The sequence below is a fragment of the Salvelinus alpinus genome, chromosome 21 (assembly GCF_045679555.1).
Source record: "Salvelinus alpinus chromosome 21, SLU_Salpinus.1, whole genome shotgun sequence".
NCBI classification, from domain to species: domain Eukaryota; kingdom Metazoa; phylum Chordata; class Actinopteri; order Salmoniformes; family Salmonidae; genus Salvelinus; species Salvelinus alpinus.
The window spans coordinates 5806355-5826966 of NC_092106.1; the positions used below are offsets into that span (position 1 = coordinate 5806355).

At 44.6% G+C, this 20612-nt stretch overlaps 1 protein-coding gene across 1 annotated transcript; it reads left to right on the forward strand.

Annotated features, from left to right (window-relative positions):
* The first annotated feature begins 3234 nt into the window (after positions 1-3234).
* Positions 3235-20612, forward strand: LOC139547668 (calpain-9-like). Its single transcript, XM_071356652.1, has 22 exons — positions 3235-3551; positions 8937-9006; positions 9965-10083; positions 12773-12906; positions 13105-13276; positions 13743-13826; positions 13957-14042; positions 14119-14196; positions 15824-16017; positions 16159-16355; positions 16456-16467; positions 16657-16736; positions 16839-16961; positions 17053-17089; positions 17198-17272; positions 17366-17411; positions 17981-18042; positions 18301-18369; positions 19018-19096; positions 19285-19401; positions 19885-19937; positions 20249-20612. Exons 1-22 carry the CDS (start codon positions 3354-3356, stop codon positions 20273-20275), a joined length of 2112 nt encoding a protein of 703 aa, XP_071212753.1. The 5' UTR covers positions 3235-3353; the 3' UTR covers positions 20276-20612.

The following is a 20612-nucleotide window of genomic DNA, read 5'->3' on the forward strand; positions in this document are numbered from 1 at the left end:
GAGAGAGAGAGAGAGAGAGAAAGCGAGAAAGCGAGAACACACACAGCCTGTTCTTCATACTTTTTTAATCGACACTCACATTTAATCGACATGGGATTGCCTGACCACAGAAAATTATGCAAATGGTCGATAAATAATAGGCTACCGTTCAAAGTCAGCTCCTGGCACCATGTCATTACCCAGACTCCAGCTGACTAAAAGACCGTCTGAAATATTTTTTTTTTTACTTCTGAGTCAAATCTATATTCATAAATGTACATTTTCAAAGAAGAAGCCCAGATTTCAAGTCTTCATTTATGAATTTGTAGCCTAAGTTCCCTCAATTTACATAATAACAAAAATAGTATTTGCACTGTAGAATTGTATAATTACATTTGATGTAGCCTACCAGCATGTTGAAATGTGATCTGTCATCTTCTATTTCTATTTATTTCATTTCTGTTGGTTGTTCATATTGTACATTTCCCTGACCTATTTATTTATCTTTTTTTCAAGAAAAAAAACAATATTTATATATATTTTTAAATAGTTGCGGCGACAGTTTTCGTCAGACGGCTGCTGTTCGTGGGATCAAAAGGGTCGCGGAAGGTGTGGGAGTGTCGGCATGGGTAGGGCGGGTCGACGATCTTTGTTATTAGGGATGTGTATAATCCCGGCATCAAGGACCATACGGAAATAATGGGCAGGCGGATAATGGAGTTAAAAGGGACCATTCTATGGGTTTGTGTCGCTATTATTTGTGTTTGTTTAGCTCTGGTCATAATTATTCCTGTCTTCATCGTCGATTTAATCAGGCGTGATGGAGAACGGCCCAGTGACAGACTGAAGGGCTCTTTGAGAGTCCGAGTCCTCGTGTGGACAAAACAAGTGTCAGATCCAATGTTCCCTCAAATTTTTTGGGCACTGAGCAAATTTCAGATCGGCAAACTTGAACGTTGTGAAAATTCTGTGCAACTTCCGGTGCGCGTTTACTGTGAACACTGAGGCTGAAGCCTACCTGCTTTAAGTAACAGTTTTAACTGTGGCTAGGAAGGCTACTGTGGCTATTTGATAATCGTGTAGACCTATCAGTTGCCTACTATCAAAAACAATGGAGAAAATGCATGCCATAACATTTTAACAAGGAAATAGTAATTTAATTCAGCCAACAGTAGTAGCCAATCTGGGGTGTTCAATGTCGACAATCGATTACACTTCTGAAAAAACGTGCAGGGTTTGACATTAACCTGTTCATTCACTTGTCCTCCAGACTAAGAGGTAACTGAACATGTTGTTGTATTGTGTTTGATGCAAGAAACCATTTCATCAAATAAAATGCATTATTATTCCCTTAAAATTATTATTATTACCAGTGGCGATTTTAGCATGTAAATCCTGGTGGGGCAAACTCAGCATTTCTTTTAGATGCATACTTACACAACACAACACTAAACAAAAATCTGCACACATCAACAACAGTCACCCACGAAGCGTCGTTACCCATCGCTCCACAAAGGCCGCGGCTCTTGCAGCGATGGGTAACGACGCTTCGTGGGTGACTGTTGTTGATGTGTGCAGAGGGTCCCTGGTTCGAGCCCGGGTATGGGCGAGGGGACGGACTAAAGTTATACTGTTACATTGATGCTGTTGACCCGGATCACTGGTTGCTGCGGAAAAGGAGGAGGTTGAAAGGGGGGTGAGTGTAACGGATGTGAAATGGCTAGCTAGTTAGCGGGTACGCGCTAGTAGCGTTTCAATCAGTTACGTCACTTGCTCTGAAACCTATAAGTAGTGTTGCCCCTTGCTCTGCAAGGGCCGCGGCTTTTGTGGAGCGATGGGTAACGACGCTTCGTGGGTGTCAGTTGTTGATGTGTGCAGAGGGTCCCTGGTTCGCGCCCGTGTCGGGGCGAGGGGACGGTTTAAAGTTATACTGTTACACACACACACACACGCAGCGAGAGAGAGACGGTTAGCCTACCATTTGAAGTATTTTATTAGGCCTATGTGGTCTAAAAAGGAAGGAAAATACAGTCATGAGGATTCACTTTCATATACAATATACCGACGCACAGACAGCGTATCGCGCAAACAAAACAACCCTGGAATTACATGGGTCTATTACTGACCTTTTTGTTGAAAACAAATTTTTCAATGGGAAAAGACTGTCACTGGTAAACATGGTTACAGACCCAACAACATTATATAGAATCTCCTCCTTGTCAAGAAAAGCACATGTGCTAATTATAATACACAATGTAAGCAAAACAATGAAATCATTCCAACATTGCCTAAAATTATGAATAAGATACTGATGAGATAGACCTATAGAAGCAGTAGACCTATAGCAATTGAGATGTGCAAACTATGGCATAAGGGAACGATGAGAAGATAAGAGGCAATCCGTAATTTCGATTATTAAGACATGAACTTTGTCATGAAAGTCTGTCATTCTCTGGATTTATGGTGCTTTCAAGACAACTGGGAACTTGGGAAAAAACAAGGTCGAATCATGACGTCAGTGATTTTCAGGTCGGAAACATCTGCATTTTGGAGCTGCATTAATCAAGAGAGCAAGAAAAAGGTGCGTGTTTGTATGCATGCGGCTTTATTCACTCAATACATTTGTTTTTGTTTGCAAACTGATATGTGACACGAATTAATGCTAAAATAAAATGCTAAGCAGTTAACAAAACCGGTGGGGCTCAAACAGGTGAATGACAAAAATGTATGCTACCCTCTCTCTGCCTATTGGCTCCTTAGCTTATACAAGCCTGACTCAAAATACAACACCGCCCCTTTTAAGACATACAAATACCTCTTTACCTAACTCGTTTTTCAGATGGTTAGAAATGTACACGTGTTGTGCTTTTGTATGAAGCAATCACTCCACCATTTCTGACCAGAAATGAGCTACTGTATAACTGGACTAATAACTCGCCTTGATCTCAACACAAGAGTAATCTACTCGCTTGTGCCATTCAATGCAATTGAATCCTACTCCGATGCGCTCTGCACAATCTCTTGTGTAGGCGGGTATAATTTGTGTTAAATTCCATAAAATATATGTGTCGCCCCCCCCCCCCCCCCCATACTAAGTCTGGCATAGTTCGTTTTGTTTCAGTATGTTGCATTGAACGTGGCTAATATTATGTTGATTCGATCACAATTGACCTTGATAGCGTTAAATCTATGTGAACATTCTAAACTTCCCGGAGGCTCTGCATACCTTGCTGGAACGGTTCGACTAAGGGAGGCGCCTCTATGTCTCCATATAGGTGAATGAGTGTGTGTATTTAAGAACTGGGATTGGTGTACAAGTCCCCCCAAAATAAGCATAGACATTTGCTATTTTGATCTCAACTTTACCATTGAAAATGGAGACTCAGAGGTTCGCAACTGGTTCCATTGCCAACCCTGTTCAATTTCGGGACCAGCACTATGTAGCCCTCCTAGATGCGTGCGTTAAATCCGGTTCACTGTTCTCTGACCCAAACTTCGCCCCGAACCAGAGCTCCATCGGTATGCCTACCGACCCAGACCCCAAAAAGGAGATCAAGTGGCTGCGACCCAAGGTAGGCTACCGTCCTATCCGTGTTTACATCAAGAGAGTCGAGATCACTTTCGCAGTCAAAAAGCAAGACGAGATCTACCGCACAGAATGTTTAACCTAATAAAAACTGTTCTGTAGGAATGAGGTTTGTGCAGTAGGCCTAATACATTAACACAGCATATTGGCTATATGCCTGGCCTGCCAATATTGTTCTTCTCAAACCATATTATATTTTAAAACTCGATCTTTGATAACAAAATGGTTCAGTTGGTGTAGCAACTGAAATGATTAGCATTTTTCTTTTACTGGACTGATGCTACCTGCATCTGATGGTCATGGTGCTTTCAAATCATGACATCAGTGATTTTCAGATCGGAAAGTCGGAGTTCTAGATTTTCCGATTTTTGAATTCCGAGTTGGATAACCGTTAAACACGACTTTTCCCAGTCAGATTTTTTTTTCTCCCGAGTTCCCAATTGTCTTGAATACTCTGCAGTCGGAGATTTCCATGTTCCGAGTTGTTTTGAACCCGGCATTAGTCTTAGCGGAGGGAGAGAGCAGCAGAGTCCCTGATCTCACGGCCCATGCTCTCCTTCCTTTCCTCTGGTGAGACTGACCAGAGAGTGGGGACACCTTCCACCTGATGGCGAAACTCGAGTCACACTGCATCTGCCTCATGCACAAATTCATGTTGTTCCTATGAACAGAGGAAGTTAAATATTCCTTGATATTAAAATAGACAGGACGAAATGCTAATAATACACTTGGCTACTCATTCATTGCAGCGCCAGTGAAAGTAGGGAGAAGCACGTTTTGTTTTGCAATAGTTTTAAATAAAAACTGTTTTGACACTACCGAATAAAAACGTAGACATGAACTCACTCGGAACAGCAGCGATTTGCTGTATTCTTTGACAGTCTCTCTAGTCATCGTTTTAAAAGTTATTACATCTCACATAGGCTAATATCAAACTTTGCTGTAGCCAGGGTGTGGAAGCTATAGGCACGGTGATTTGTGCTATCGGATTTGCCAGCGCAGTATAGGCGCACTCGATTTAGCCACAGATCTCCCGGTCCGCCAGGGTGGCGTTGTCGGACCATGTATTTTCAGACAAATGAAATGGTTAAAAATGGAACACTTTGCCTACCCGGTGCGCAGGGCTTTTGAATCAAGTGCATCTACCTACAACAGCGCAACAGGAATAACGAAAAAAAAGGCGCGGAAGCCTTTATCGTTGGGTTTTCTATAGGGATGTTTGGTTATCGAGTAGGAATACCTTGAAGATGGACCAGTCGCGATCGACCGGTTGGTGACCACTGGACTACATGATAGCCAGCCATGCGGTCACGCTCAAAAACATCGCCTACTTGTATATTGCAAGAGTCAAGTTTCTTACTCATGATAGTCATGCGTATCTTACGGACATCTGCAGCCTATGTTCTAACTTTTATATTGACCTTATGCATTGAGTTTGATGGGGATATGAGTAGGTCTAGTTGTGTACAATTGGGATGTTGCTCTTGGACAGATGTAGGCTACACCTGAGCTGACTCACTGTCAGGTGTGGTCTAGTTCTAAGGAAGATAGATTGATCTGCTGGAGCATGTTCAGAGAGAAGAGAGGGAACTGACAGAACAGACAGAGCATGTTCAGAGAGAAGAGAGAGAACTTACAGACCAGACTCTGAGCCAAACAGCTGGACAAAATCAAATCAAATTTTTATTTGTCACATACACATGGTTAGCAGATGTTAATGCGAGTGTAGCGAAATGCTTGTGCTTCTAGTTCCGACAATGCAGTAATAACCAACAAGTAATCTAACCTAACAATTCCACAACTACTACCTTATACACACAAGTGTAAAGGGATAAAGAATATGTACATAAAGATATATGAATGAGTGATCGTACAGAAGGGCATAGGCAAGATGCAGTAGATGGTATAGAGTACAGTATATACATATGAGATGAGTAATGTAGGGTATATAAACATAAAGTGGCATAGTTTAAAGTGGCTAGTGATACATGTATTACATAAAGATGGCAAGATGCAGTAGATGATATAGAGTACAGTATATACATATACATATGAGATGAGTAATGTAGGGTATGTAAACATTATATTAAGTGACATTGTTTAAAGTGGCTAGTGATACATTTTTACATAATTTCCATTAATTCCCATTATTAAAGTGGCTAGAGTTAAGTCAGTATGTTGGCAGCGGCCACTAAATGTTAGTGGTGGCTGTTTAACAGTCTGATGGCCTTGAGATAGAAGCTGTTTTTCAGTCTCTCGGTCCCTGCTTTGATGCACCTGTACTGACCTCGACTTCTGGATGATAGCGGGGTGAACAGGCAGTGGCTCGGGTGGTTGTTGTCCTTGATGATTTTTATGGCCTTCCTGTGACATCGGGTGGTGTAGGTGTCCTGGAGGGCAGGTAGTTTGCCCCCGGTGATGCGTTGTGCAGACCTCACTACCCTCTGGAGAGCCTTACGGTTGTGGGCGGAGCAGTTGCCGTACCAGGCGGTGATACAGCCTGACAGGATGCTCTCGATTGTGCATCTGTAGAAGTTTGTGAGTGCTTTTGGTGACAAGCCGAATTTCTTCAGCCTCCTGAGGTTGAAGAGGCGCTGCTGCGCCTTCTTCACAACGCTGTCTGTGTGGGTGGACCAATTCAGTTTGTCCGTGATGTGTACGCCGAGGAACTTAAAACTTACTACCCTCTCCACTACTGTCCCGTCGATCTGGATAGGGGGGTGCTCCCTCTGCTGTTTCCTGAAGTCCACAATCATCTCCTTTGTTTTGTTGACGTTGAGTGTGAGGTTATTTTCCTGACACCACACTCCGAGGGCCCTCACCTCCTCCCTGTAGGCCGTCTCGTCGTTGTTGGTAATCAAGCCTACCACTGTAGTGTCGTCCGCAAACTTGATGATTAAGTTGGAGGCGTGCATGGCCACGCAGTCGTGGGTGAACAGGGAGTACAGGAGAGGGCTCAGAACGCACCCTTGTGGGGCCCCAGTGTTGAGGATCAGCGGGGTGGAGATGTTGTTACCTACCCTCACCACCTGGAGGCGGCCCGTCAGGAAGTCCAGGACCCAGTTGCAAAGGGCGGGGTCGAGACCCAGGGTCTCGAGCTTGATGACGAGTTTGGAGGGTACTATGGTGTTAAATGCTGAGCTGTAGTCGATGAACATCATTCTCACATAGGTATTCCTCTTGTCCAGATGGGTTAGGGCAGTGTGCAGTGTGGTTGCGATTGCGTCGTCTGTGGACCTATTGGGTCGGTAAGGAAATTGGAGTGGGTCTAGGGTGTCAGGTAGGGTGGAGGTGATATGGTCCTTGACTAGTCTCTCAAACGGAAGTGAGTGCTACGGGGCGGTAGTCGTTTAGCTCAGTTACCTTAGCTTTCTTGGGAACAGGAACAATGGTGGCCCTCTTGAAGCATGTGGGAACAGCAGACTGGGATAAGGATTGATTGAATATGTCCTTAAACACACCAGCCAGCTGGTCTGCGCATGCTCTGAGGACGCGGCTGGGAATGCCGTCTGGGCCTGCAGCCTTGCGAGGGTTAACACGTTTAAATGTTTTACTCACTTCGGCTGCAGTGAAGGAGAGCCCGCAGGTTTTGGTAGCAGGCCGTGTCAGTGGCACTGTATTGTCCTCAAAGCGAGCAAAAAAGTTATTTAGTCTGTCTGGGAGCAAGACATCCTGGTCCGCGACGGGGCTGGTTTTCTTTTTGTAATCCGTGATTGACTGTAGACCCTGCCACATACCTCTTGTGTCTGAGCTGTTGAATTGCGACTCTACTTTGTCTCTATACTGGCACTTAGCTTGTTTGTTTGCCTTGTGGAGGGAATAGCTACACTGTTTGTATTCGGTCATGTTTCCGGTCACCTTGCCCTGGTTAAAAGCAGTGGTTCGCGCTTTCAGTTTCACGCGAATGCTGCCATCAATCCACGGTTTCTGGTTTGGGAATGTTTTAATCGTTGCTGTGGGTACGACATCGTCAATGCACTTTCTAATGAACTCGCTCACCGAATCAGTGTATTCGTCAATGCTGTTGTTGGACGCAATGCGGAACATATCCCAATCCACGTGATCGAAGCAGTCTTGAAGCGTGGAATCAGATTGGTCGGACCAGCGTTGAACAGACCTGAGCGCGGGAGCTTGCTGTTTTAGTTTCTGTTTGTAGGCTGGAAGCAACAAAATGGAGTCGTGGTCAGCTTTTCCGAAAGGAGGGAGGGGAAGGGCCTTATATGCGTCGCGGAAGTTAGTATAACAATGATCCAAGGTTTTACCAGCCCTGGTAGCATAATCGATATGCTGATAGAATTTAGGGAGTTTTGTTTTCAGATTAGCCTTGTTAAAATCCCCAGCTACGATGAATGCAGCCTCAGGGTGTGTGGTTTCCAGTTTACATAGAGTCAGATAAAGTTCGTCCAGGGCCATCGATGTGTCTGCTTGGGGGGGAATATATACGGCTGTGATTATAATCGAAGAGAATTCCCTTGGTCGACATTTGATTGTGAGGAATTCTAAATCAGGTGAACAGAAAGACTTGAGTTCCTGTATGTTGTTATGATCACACCACGTCTCGTTAATCATAAGGCATACACCCCGCCCCTCTTCTTACCAGAAAGATGTTTGTTTCTGTCGGCGCGATGCGTGAAGAAACCAGCTGGCTGCACCGACTCCGTTAGCGTCTCTCGAGTGAGCCATGTTTCTGTGAAGCAAAGAACGTTACAGTCTCTGATGTCTCTCTGGAATGTTACCCTTGCTCGGATTTCGTCAACCTTGTTGTCAAGAGACTGGACATTGGCGAGTAGTATGCTAGGGAGTGGAGCGCGATGTGCCCGTCTCCGAAGCCTGACCAGAAGACCGCTTCGTTTGCCCCTTTTACGGCGTCGTTGTTTAGGGTCGCCGGCTGGGATCAGATCCATTGTACTGGGTGGAAGGCAAAACACAGGATCCGCTTCGGGAGAGTCATATTCCTGGTTGTAATGATGGTGAGTTGACGTTGCTCTTATATTCAGTAGTTCCTCCCGACTGTATGTAATGAAACCTAAGATTACCTGGGGTACCAATGTAAGAAATAACACATAAAAAAACAAAATACTGCATAGTTTCCTAGGAACGCGAAGCGAGGCGGCCATCTCTGTCGGCGCCGGAAGTAACTCGTGGAGCGCGATGTGACAGGATATCTCTAAAAGCAGAACAGAGATGGAATGACGAGATAACAACCTGTGTAACGCAGTTTACATCATTAACATTGCCTTGTCATTATCCAGTCAACTGTTATGTGGAAATGAGTGTTGTGTTGCTTTCACATTCCCTCAGACTCAACGGCAAAATGTGCTGTGGGGTAAACTGTAGTCTTGAACTCTGCCCCTTGTCTCTCTCTCTGCAGGAGATCAGTGCCAATGCTGTGTTTGTGGAGGACACAACGTGCACCACCGATATCTGCCAGGGCCAGCTGGGTAAATGTGTGCTGTTTTAAACATCATAGGATGGGGTATCATTTCAGTAACGCGTAGACAATTAACTCCAACCCACAGTTTTCCTATATAACCAGATTACCCTCACTTCTCCAAACCTATTCTCCTGGGAATGGGGTTGAGAGATCCTGGTTCTCTTCTCTGTATGGTTCAGTCTCTCAGTGATTCTGGAGGATCACTATCAATCACACTGAATATGTCACCCCTCCACATCGCCCCGGGGGCTCCGCTCCAAACCCATTGCCCAATAGCAGGGGGATCGGGGTGACATTCGTGTTCTCACCTCCCAGTCTCCCAGTCCCAACCTCCTTTTGGAGTATCTGTGGGTCTAAAGGGAGTCGGGATCCTGTGATCACACCCCTTTCTCAGATCAAAAACTATGTGATTTGTTTGTGACCGCTTTTCATGTGACGCCCAGTCTGTTTTTAATTTGTGTGAAATGGTGAGAATGCTCATCTTGCTTTCTTGTTGCTTGATTCATTTTGTCCTCAAGGTTTGTGTGATGAATCTGATGGCAATGTGTGTGTGTGTGTGTGTGTGTGTGTGTGTGTGTGTGTGTGTGTGTGTGTGTGTGTGTGTGTGTGTGTGTGTGTGTGTGTGTGTGTGTGTGTGTGTGTGTGTGTGTGCGCATACGTGCGTCAAACATCAACACCTCTTTCTTTCCTCTACACGAATACACATAGCAGCTGTTTACGGTTAGAGAGGAATGGGCCTGTGTGTGTACAGGCATGTTTGTGTGCGTGTGTGCGTGTGTGCATGTGGGTGTGTTTGGTAGGGAGAAAGTGTGAGTGTGGGAACTCTGCAGTGGCATATCTTCCACAAGCCTCAGGAAATTATTTGAAATTAAAAATACATGTAGAATCAACTGAAATCAAATCAAATCGATACTGCTAGTTAACATGCATATTCCTTTGGCCTGTCTCTTTCTTTTTTCTAATAGGTGACTGTTGGCTTCTGGCTGCCCTGTCCTGCCTTACCATGCACCCCAATCTCTTTGTCAAAGTGGTACCACCTAATCAGAGCCTGACAGAATCCTATGCTGGCATCTTCCACTTCATGGTAAGACGTGGGGAGGGTTCATGAGTTTGCTGTGTACACGTGTTCTGCATACTCACTTTTTGTGAATGCAATGAGAATGTCCCTTACTATCTTATTAGAGTAGCAGGTCTTGTAAAAGAGCGAGAATAGTAAAAGCAGGGCTGAAGATTGCAATATGGTGGAAATGAAAAGAGAACAGAGGAGTGTGTTATGACAGAGAGTGTGTGTGTTATGGGAGGAGGTGGTGTAACTAGATCAGGGTTCCCCAACTGGCGGCTCGTGGGCCAAATATGGTGAACACATTTTTTTATATATATATTTTTATAGTTGGACATAAATGACTATAAAAACAACCGCAAATCAGCTCCAAGTGATTTTAATTTAGGAAATCTGTTCCAAAGTATTCCCACGCATAATAGAGAGATATATGTGATCGTATACAAGCAAGGTTTGAAAACAAGGTTTGAAATGCTTACGTTTTAGTCAAATACTATATCTGTTTGGGCTTATTGTTGTAACGGCAGCCATCCTCCTCTTCGTCTGAAGAGGAGGTGTAGCAGGGATCGGACCAAGACGCAGCGTAGTTCGTGTTCAACATGTTTAATAAAAGACGATAAACGTGAACACTACACAAATACAAAATAACAAACGTGGCAAAACCGAAACAGTCCTATCTGGTGCAGAGAACACAAAGACAGAAGACAACCACCCACAAACCCCAACACAAAACAAGCTACCTAAATATGGTTCCCAATCAGAGACAATGACTAACACCTGCCTCTGATTGAGAACCATATCAGGCCATACATAGAAACGGACAAACTAGACACACAACATAGAATGCCCACCCAGCTCACGTCCTGACCAACACTAAAACAAAGAAAACACAAAAGAACTATGGTCAGAACGTGACAATTGTGGTCAATTTGCAGTCTACAAATTATTTGCAATTATGTTCAGGCCCCCTGACCATCCGCTCAAGAAAAAAATCATCCCGAGGCAAAATCTAGTTGATGATCCCCTCCCCCCCTCAGCCTACCCCTTCACTAATGAGGGTGATCTTTAATTACCCCCCCACACACAAACACACTCACACACACTCACGTTGTGCACACACCTCTAACCCATTCGCTCTCGTCTCTGCACACTTGCCCCTATCGTCATTATCATTTAATATTTTACATTTGCCTCAAAGGCATCTTCTCTGAACCAATTGTGTCAGGATTAAAGAGATTGATTATTAAAACATTGTCTCATTAAACCATTAAAACATCATAGAAGTCATGAGTTATGCCTTAGTGATTTTCTCTAATTGCTTTACCCCTGGGGGGAGGGTGGGTTCTAAGTTTACATACGGAATTGTTTTAATATGGTCGTACTATGGATCATTTATCTATTTGCTTTAGAATTTTAGGACCCCTTTGTGACCGACCGGCTCGATTCGGTCATATGTAGCAAAATTTGAAATGGTGTTTTTTACATTGGATAAAAGTAGAGACTCAGAGCTAGAAAATGGTATATCAGACACTACAGTTGAGGAACAATGGGAAAGTAATTCTGCTTTGAAAGTTGATAAACTTGTAACATCACTTTTGAGAAAATGTCCCTTGAATGTTTTGGTAAACCTACTGGAGAGCTCTTCTTTGTCAACACCCATTCAGCATAGTTCACACCATCTTAAGCCTTAGCCCCACCCATCTCTTTAAGGATTCACATGTAAAGCCATGTACTAAACAACCAAAGATTTCAAGACTAAAGGTTGGTTTATACTACGGGTGTATTCATGAATTCAATCTGGAGTGCCAGAGTACACTCTGGGCGCTCGTAAACTCAGAGCGTTGTCAGATTGTTCATTCGTAAACTCTCGGAGTGTTCAGAGTGCACACCGGACGCTCTTGCCGAGGAGTAGAGTTGATCCGAGCATTCAGACTTTTGCAAAACAGAGAACACCATCGTGTTCGTGAGAATCTCCCCTTTCCACAGTGGGGTCACATTAGTTTGTAGGGCACGGTTTGGACGCTATAGACGTTTTCGTGAGAAAACCGATTTCTGGGATGTCTCATGGTCTGACAAACACCGCTCTAGCTCAGCCACCTTTCACCTTTCACCTTTCACCACAGATGTGGAAGTGCGACATCGGCGGATGCGTTGGATTGAGACTCATCCAATGCAGATATCACTAGCTTAAATTGACGGATTTTGATGGGGATTTTTTAAATTATGTTACTTAGATTGACGGACTGCGTTAATATTTTCTCAGGTGACTTGGCCCTCTCAGTGAAGTATGTGTGGCATGACTTAACGCATTGGTTGGGAAAAAAGGGTACATATGAGTAGACCTGGAGGGGTTATGTTGGGTGTATAGTACAGACTTGTAGGTAGCTACTACCCTGACACACACACACACACACACACACACACACACACACACACACACACACACACACACACACACACACACACACACACACACACACACACACACACACACACACACACAGCCTTGCTTATGGGCAAGTGATGCAGGCTTGTACTTGCCCACTGTTATGCAACACATCAAATATATATCTCTTTCCCTTCTCCCTCCTCCCTCCCTCTACCTGTCTCTCCCTACATCCTCCTCCTTACGCCTCATCCTTCCTCCCTCCCTCCCTGTCCACCCTTTTTATGCCTCCCTCTCCGTCCATACCCCCCCCCCCCCCCCGTGTAGTTCTGGCAGTATGGTGAGTGGGTGGAGGTGGTAGTAGATGACAGGCTACCTGTACGCGAGGGCCGTCTGCTCTTCAGCTACTCCTGTACCCGCAACGAGTACTGGAGCGCCCTGGTGGAGAAAGCCTATGCCAAGTCAGTCAACCGGGGTGTGTGTGTGTGTGTGTGTGCGTGCGTGCGTCCATCCATGCATCCGTGTGTGTGTGTAATGTCGTACATAATTTGAGCGTTCGTGTGTGTCTCAATCCTTCCTCTCCCACACCACTCTCTCTCCTCCCCCTTTCTCTCCACACACCCCTTTCTCATGCTCCCTCTACGCCTATCTCGGAGCAGGCTGATTGGGTCATATGGAAGTCTGAAGGGGGGTAATATCTCAGAGGCGATGGAGGATTTTACAGGGGGCATAGCCTACTCCCTCCCTGTCTCCTCCCGCGCCCCCAGGGTCATGTGGAAAGCCCTCTCCGATGCCCTGTCCCGTGGCAGCCTGCTCAGCTGCTTCATACAGGTACAGCACATACATGCACGCAAGAACGCACACACTCACACCCGATGGGGTGGCAGGTAGCCTGGCAGGTAGGAGCGTTGGGCCAGAAACCGAAAGGTTGCCGGATTGAATCCCAGAGCTGACATGGTAAAAATCTGTCGTTCGGCTCCTGAGCAAGGCAGTTAACCCGCTGTTCCCCGGGCGCCGATGACGATTAAGGCAGCCCCCCGCACATCTCTGATTCAGAGGAGTTGGGTTAAATGAGAAAAACACATTTCAGTTAAATGCATTCAGTTAGGTATCCCCTTGTCACTTTCCATGGAACAAATATGACTCATAGACTTTATGGTGAATGCTGTACCAACAAAGCTATGTACCTTCCTCACACCTCTCCTTCGTCAATAGCTACTGTGATGGCAAGTGTGATTCTCACTGTGTATGCAGCACCTGTGGTGAGTTGCTCTCTATGTGCTGTGTATCTCCACAGGCTAGTAACTATCGTGAGATAGGCACAGTGACTGCAGAGGGACTGGTGAAGGGCCATGCCTACGCCATCACAGACACTGTCACGGTATGTATCATACTGTGCTTCACCAAGCTAAAGTCATCAGAAAAGAATCCACTTTCTCATTTTGCTCAAATAATTGTTTGTCTGTGTGTGTGTGCGTGTGCATGTGTGTGCGTGTGTGTATGTGGTTCAGGTGAAGAAGCCGGCTGGTGAGGCCTTGTTGCTGAGGCTGAGGAACCCCTGGGGATTTGTGGAGTACTCTGGACCCTGGAGTGACAAGTGAGGAATTGTGTGTGTGTGTGTGTGTTTCATTTTGTCATTACACAGGCATGTAATCCTTTGTGTGTAATTGCAGGAGTAAAGACTGGGATGATGTGGATGCTGCTGAGAAGAAAAGGATTGATCTGAAAAACAGTGAGGACGGAGAGTTCTGGTATGTTCTGGTTACAAACACACGTAGACACAAACATATGTAAACACATACATACACATACAGTGCATTCAGAAAGTATTCATACACCTTGTGGACACATTTTGTTGTGTGACACCCTGAATTCAAATTGTATTAAATAGCTTTTTTTTCTCTCCCATCTACACGCAGTACCCCATAATGACAAAGTGAAAACATGTTTGATTGTTTTTGTGCAAATTTATTGAAAATGAAATACAGAAATGTTGGTTGTCTGTCATTACTAGACAACCATTTTCAGGTCTTGCCTTAGATTTTCAAGCAGATTTAAGTCACAACTGCAATTAGGCCACTCAGGAACATTCAATGTCTTCTTGGTAAGCAACTCCAGCATAGATTTGGCCTTGTGTTTTAGGTTATTGTCCTGCTGAAAGGTGAATTCATCTCTCAGTGTCTGGTGGAAAGCAGACTGAACCAGGTTTTTCTCTAGGATTTTGCCTGTGTTTAGCTCCATTCCATTTGTTTTTTTATCCTCAAAAACTTCCCAGACCTTAATGATTACAAGCATACCCATAACATGATGCAGCCACCACTATGCTTGAAAATATGGAGAGTGGTACTAAGTAATGTGTTGTATTGGATTTTCCCCAAACATAACACTTTGTATTCAGGACAAAAAGTGAATTGCTTTGCCACATTTTTTGCAGTATTACTTTAGTGCATTGTTGCAAACAAGATGCATGATTTGGAATATTTGTATCCTCTATAGGCTTCCTTCTTTTCACTCTGTCAATTAGGTTAGTATTGTGGAGTAACTACAATGTTGTTGATCCATCCTCAGTGTTCTCCTATCACAGCCATTAAACTCTGTAACTGTTTTAAAGTCACCATTGGCCTCATAGTGAAATCCCTGAGCGGTTTCCTTCCTGTCTTGCAACTGAGATAGGACGCCTGTATCTTTGTAGTGACTGGGTGTATTGATACACCATCCAAAGTGTAATTAATAACTTCACCATGCTCAAAGGGATATTACATTTTTACACATCTGCCCTTTTTTAGGCTTGCCATAAGAAAGGGGTTGAATACTTATCGACTCAAGACATTTCAGCTTTTCATTTGTTATTCATTTGTTAAAATTTAGAAAAACCTAATTCTGCTTTGACATTATGGTGTATTGTGTGTAGGCCAGTGACAAAAAAATATTAATTTAATCCATTTTAAATTCAGACTGTAACACAACAAAATGTGGAAAAAGTCAAAGGGTGTGAGTACTTTCTGAAGGCACTGTACATCGACCAATCTCGCCTTTTATCGATTGTACTTTGTTTTTCTTTATGCATACATGTGTATATATAACGTCATGTATAATAACTGATATGTATAGATGATGTACTGTACGTATTATAGATGACTCCAAATGAAATACTGTACCATGTTTGACTATGACTGCTTTTTGTGTCTCAACACTGTTTGAGTGGTCCACAATTGTGTTTTTTTAAATCTGTCTTTTGTATTGTCAACTATTGTATCATTGTGAAGTGACACTTTAATAAATGCTTCTCACTCTAACTCTACATCTCATCTAGTTTCACACTTTACAACAACAGCACACAAACACATTCTGACAGTGTGTATCCGCTCTGTGTGTCAGGATCAGTGCGGAGGACTTCAACAAGCTGTTTGACACAGTGGAGCTCTGTAGTGTGGACCCTGACCCCATAGTGGAAGAGGACACACCCACTGACCCCGACTCCCCTGCTGACCCCCCCTCTGCCTGGACCCTCAGCTCCCACAAAGGCTCCTGGGTATCGGGCTCCACTGCAGGGGGAAGCTGTAGTTACCCTCGTGAGTGTGTGTGTGTTTCCAAAAGCAGAATGTTTGTAATTTCATCCACTTGTCATTTACTACCTTTCCTTTTCAACAATCCCTCCTCTACCCCCCCCCCCCCTCTCTCTGTGTCTCTCTCTTTCTCTCTCTCTATTGTAGGATCTTTCTGGAAGAATCCCCAGTTCCAGCTTGTCCTTGCCGAGCATGATGATGATATAGAGATGACCCCGGGGGAGAAGAAGGTGGCAGAGAAGCAGAAGGAGAAAGCAAAGCAGTGCACCGTGCTGGTGGAACTACTGCAGAAAGACCGGAGAAAGAAAATCAACTTCCTCCACATCGCCTTCCACATCTACAGGGTGAGAAAGGGCGAGAGAGGGAGGGAAAATGTGTTGTCCCTGTGTGTGCTGTGAATGTTCTACATTTTCAGTTAATCTGACGTCTTTCCTGTCTCTGCAGGTTCCTCCAAAGGTGAGTATTTTAATATAAAGTATTTTTTTTAAACGACATATTTTCATTAGTTAGACAATGACATGGCTTTTAATCTTCCAACCATGTCTGCTGCCCCCCTCTCTCCACCACTACCTCCTTCTCTCCCTCTTTTCTATCTCTGCCTTCCTCTCTCTTCCCCTTTCCTTCTCCCCGCTCCCCCTCTCGTAGCTCCGGGGCCTGTGTCTGGACCAGAGCTTCTTCTCTTTCAAGCAGCCAGTGGGGAGTTCTGGGGTGTACCAGCCCCTCAGGTACTGTACCTCAGCAGCCAGTCGTCACGGCAAATATGTCACATTTTCATGAAAACAGTCAATATAAGTTGTATCTCTTCTTCTTGCCTTTTGTCACCGTAGGGCTGTTTGGAAGGAGGTGAGGCTGGACCCGGGAAACTACGTGATCCTGGCCTCCACCTACAGTCCCAACCAGCCTGCGGAATTCTTCCTCCGCGTCTACTCCAAGACTGGCAACAATCTGGGGTATGGAGAGGAGGGTGGGGGGGTGGGGGGGAGGATGATGCTGATGAAGATAATTAGTAACACACTGATGGTGCTCCCCCTTGTATTCCAGGACCCAAGACTTCACCTGCTCCACTGGCTTCCTCATGGTGAGTTAAACTTTACTGAAGCCTACTTCTACTGCAGTCCTGCTCTCCAGTTCACCAAGCCAACTGTGTGTGTGTGTGTGTGTGTGTGCGCGTGTGTGTCCTTCACAGGTAATGTCAATGCCACCAGTCTTGCCAGAGGATCGCAAGAGAGTACAGAAGACCTTTGATGAGGTGGCGGGGCCGGTAGGAATTCTCTCATCTCTAAATCTAACTCAATCATAGAAGATAAATGTCTCCCTTAGACAGTCTTAACCTCCTGTTCTCTCTCCCTGGCAGGATGACAAGCTGAATGCTAACGAGTTCATGAAGCTGGTTAACTCAGGTTAGATCATTCATGAACTCATGTTGTCATTATAAGGTTAATTTAGTCAAACCAGGGTGCAGAACTCCATAAACTGCTGTAATGAAGGGTGCAGCTATTGTATGTTGGTCCTATTGAGGGGAATATTCTTACAATGCAGTACCAGTAAACGACATTAGGGGGAGCAGAGTAGCAAGGTTTCCTCTAGCAGGTAGACACTTTTTGGGGAAACAGAGATGACTTCTCTAGGTGAAACCTAATTGCTATTATAAACTGGGTGCTTCGAGCCCTGAATGCTGATTGGCTGACAGCTGTGGTATATCAGACCGTATACCACCGGTATGACAAAACATTTATTTTTAGTGTTCTAATTACGTTGCTAACCAGTTTATAATAGCAATAAGGCACCTTGAGGGTTTGCGGTATATGGCCAATATACCACGGCTAAGGGCTGTATCCAGGCACTCAGCGTGCGTAACAGCCCTTAGCCGTTGTATATTGGCCGTATACCACTCCCCCTTGTGCCTTATTGCTTAGATATACCAATACAATCCTCTGCCTCGTTCACTCCTCCCCTCTCCCCCTATCAGTTCTGGAGAAAGACTACCAGCTGCCACTGGAGACATGCAGACAGCTCATCTTTGGAGAGGAAGTATCCTTTTATTTGGCCAGTTGTCACAACCTTTCCCCTTACATCTCACCGGCTTTGTTTTTCTTGCCAGGACCCGTATCCACAAAGCATGTCAGAGTAGATCTGCTGATCTAGGATTTGTCCATTTAATCTTATTCATTGTGATCTAAAAGGCTAAACTGGTCCTAGATCAGCACTGATATGCTTTGTGGATACGGGCCCTGGTACTGTTGAGCGCCTCTGTCTGTGTCTGAGAGCTGTCCCTAACCCACGTGTCAGACTGGGGGGCGTAGCAGTCTGACCCAAGAGCAGACAGAGCCTGTGCTGGCCTCTCTTCGCAGTCTGCAGGTACGACTGCTATAGGTACAAAACCCAATATGTTAAGCAATACAGCCCATGGGGGTGCGGTGTATTGACCAATATACAGCGGATAAGGGCTGTTGTTATGCGGATAAGGGCTGTTGTTGAGCACGACGCAACGCTGAGTGCCTGGATACTGGCCTTAGCCATGGTAACTGGAATGATGAGATCGATGTTCTTCTTCTCTGTTTTTGTTTGATTATTTCACTGCCATACTGTGTTTAACTGTGTTCGATCTTGCCTAGCCATCTTGTCTCAAGAGGACCACAATGGAAATAAGTCCCAGACTTTATTGTGTGTTATCCTCCATGATTTTATTCATGTGCATCTATGGCTTTTTCAAGTTTTATGTGTGCTTGTTTTTTTTTTAAATGGTCGAACTAATAAACTAAACGAAATGAACTATATTGGCCATATACCTGAAACCACAGAGGTGCCTTATTGCTATTGTAAACTGTTTAGCAACATAATAGTGTTCTTGCATCATACCCAAAGTATGTTGTCTGATATACACATGGCTGAAATGCTGTTTCAGCCAATCAGCATCCAGGACCCAAAATACCCGGTTTATAATTAGTGATATTACTTAGCTACAGCTACTCAACCATCCTTCATTGACCTCTCTCTCTCTTTCAGTCCATCTTCTTCAAGTTTGATCAGGACTCTTCAGGGACTATGAGCCCTTTTGAGCTTAGTCTGGCCCTCCAGGCTGCTGGTGCGTACAGGCGCACACACACACACACACTCTCACTCTCTTACACTCTCTCACTCACTCACTTACTAATTTACTCACTCACTCCCTCACTTTCCATATCGTTGTTACAGTTTACCTTCTACTCCACTCTTGAATGGATAACAACACATCTCTCTCTCCTCCCCTCTCTTCTTCCTCCTTCCTGCTAGGTGTGCAGTGTGATGGCCAGGTCATACAGCTGCTGTGGGAGAGGTTTGGCTCTGGGGAGCTGCACCTGCCTTTCCATGGCTTTGTGGCCTGTGTCACCAGGCTGCGCAAGCTATTCGGTATTTCAACACACACACACACACACACTTAGGAGAGCTATGTTTTGTTGCAGGTTCTGATATTCAGCCTTAATATTGTGTGCTTCTATCCCCAAGCCATAAGACTCCTGAACATCTAATCAAATTGCTACTATTTGCATTGCCCCCCCCCCCCCTTCCTGCTGCTACTTTCTGTGTTATCATCTATGCATAGTCACTTTAATAACTTTACCTACATGTACATATTACCTCAACTAACCGGTGCCCCTGCACATTGACTCTGTACCGGTACCCTGTATATAGTCTCACTATTGTTATTTTACTGCCGCTCTTTAATTACTTGTTACTTTTATTTCTTATTCTTACTCGTTTAAAAAAAAATGCATTGTTGGTTAGGGGCTCGTAAGTAAGCATTTCACTGTAAGGTCTACACCTGTTGTATTCGGCGCATGTGACTAATAACATTTGATTTGATTTTTATTTGTTTGTGTCCCCTCTCCCCAGCCCTGTATAAATCAGATAGCAACCCTGAGGTCAAAGACGGAGGAATCAATACTGTGAGTCCTTCTTGATCTTGAAATCAACCAAAACCCTGGCCCTAAGCCTAGCTTCATGTCCACATCCTGGTTCAACCCTAACCCTAGCCTAAATAATTTCCCTACCCTCAACCACAACCCTAACGCCATGTCCAGATCTCGGTTCAACCCTAAATCTTAACATGACACTAAACATGAACCATAACCTTACCCTAACCCGTCCTGTGCCAGACCATATCCTCAAGCCTAACTTATACAGTACCTTGACCTTTAATACAGACTATACCCTTACTAATGCCCTCTAACCCTGAATAGTTGCTGTTCTTTTACAGTGGCTGCTCCGACTGCTGACCGTGTGAGCGTGCTCTGTAAAGGGGGGTTCTGCGTGGCCACTGCAGGGGCATTCTGTCTGACCAGGACCACATGATAACATCATGCCTCCACCGGCGCCCTCGTCCACACACACACAGGCGCACACGCACACGCACACCACACACACACAAACAGCCACTGGCCTTTGTCACCATACGATACCCCGCATATCAGCTAAGTATTTTCAGCAATTGAGTCAAGTATTTTCAGTTCTACAGCCAAGTATTTCTTTAACCTTTCATTATTTGAGTTTTAAATAGTGAAAATGTAGTTGAAGCTCTGTAGTTGAAATGTATCCAAAAATAAAAATGTTGTAAAAATGAA

Excerpts from the sequence above, each read along its gene's own strand:
- LOC139547668 (XM_071356652.1), top strand. The coding sequence starts at position 3,354 with ATGGAGACTCAGAGGTTCGCAACTGGTTCCATTGCCAACCCTGTTCAA. Across the intron at positions 10,084-12,772 it reads CTGGCATCTTCCACTTCATG|TTCTGGCAGTATGGTGAGTG; the intron begins GTAAGACGTGGG and ends CCCCCCGTGTAG. Across the intron at positions 16,962-17,052 it reads AAGACTGGCAACAATCTGGG|GACCCAAGACTTCACCTGCT; the intron begins GTATGGAGAGGA and ends CTTGTATTCCAG.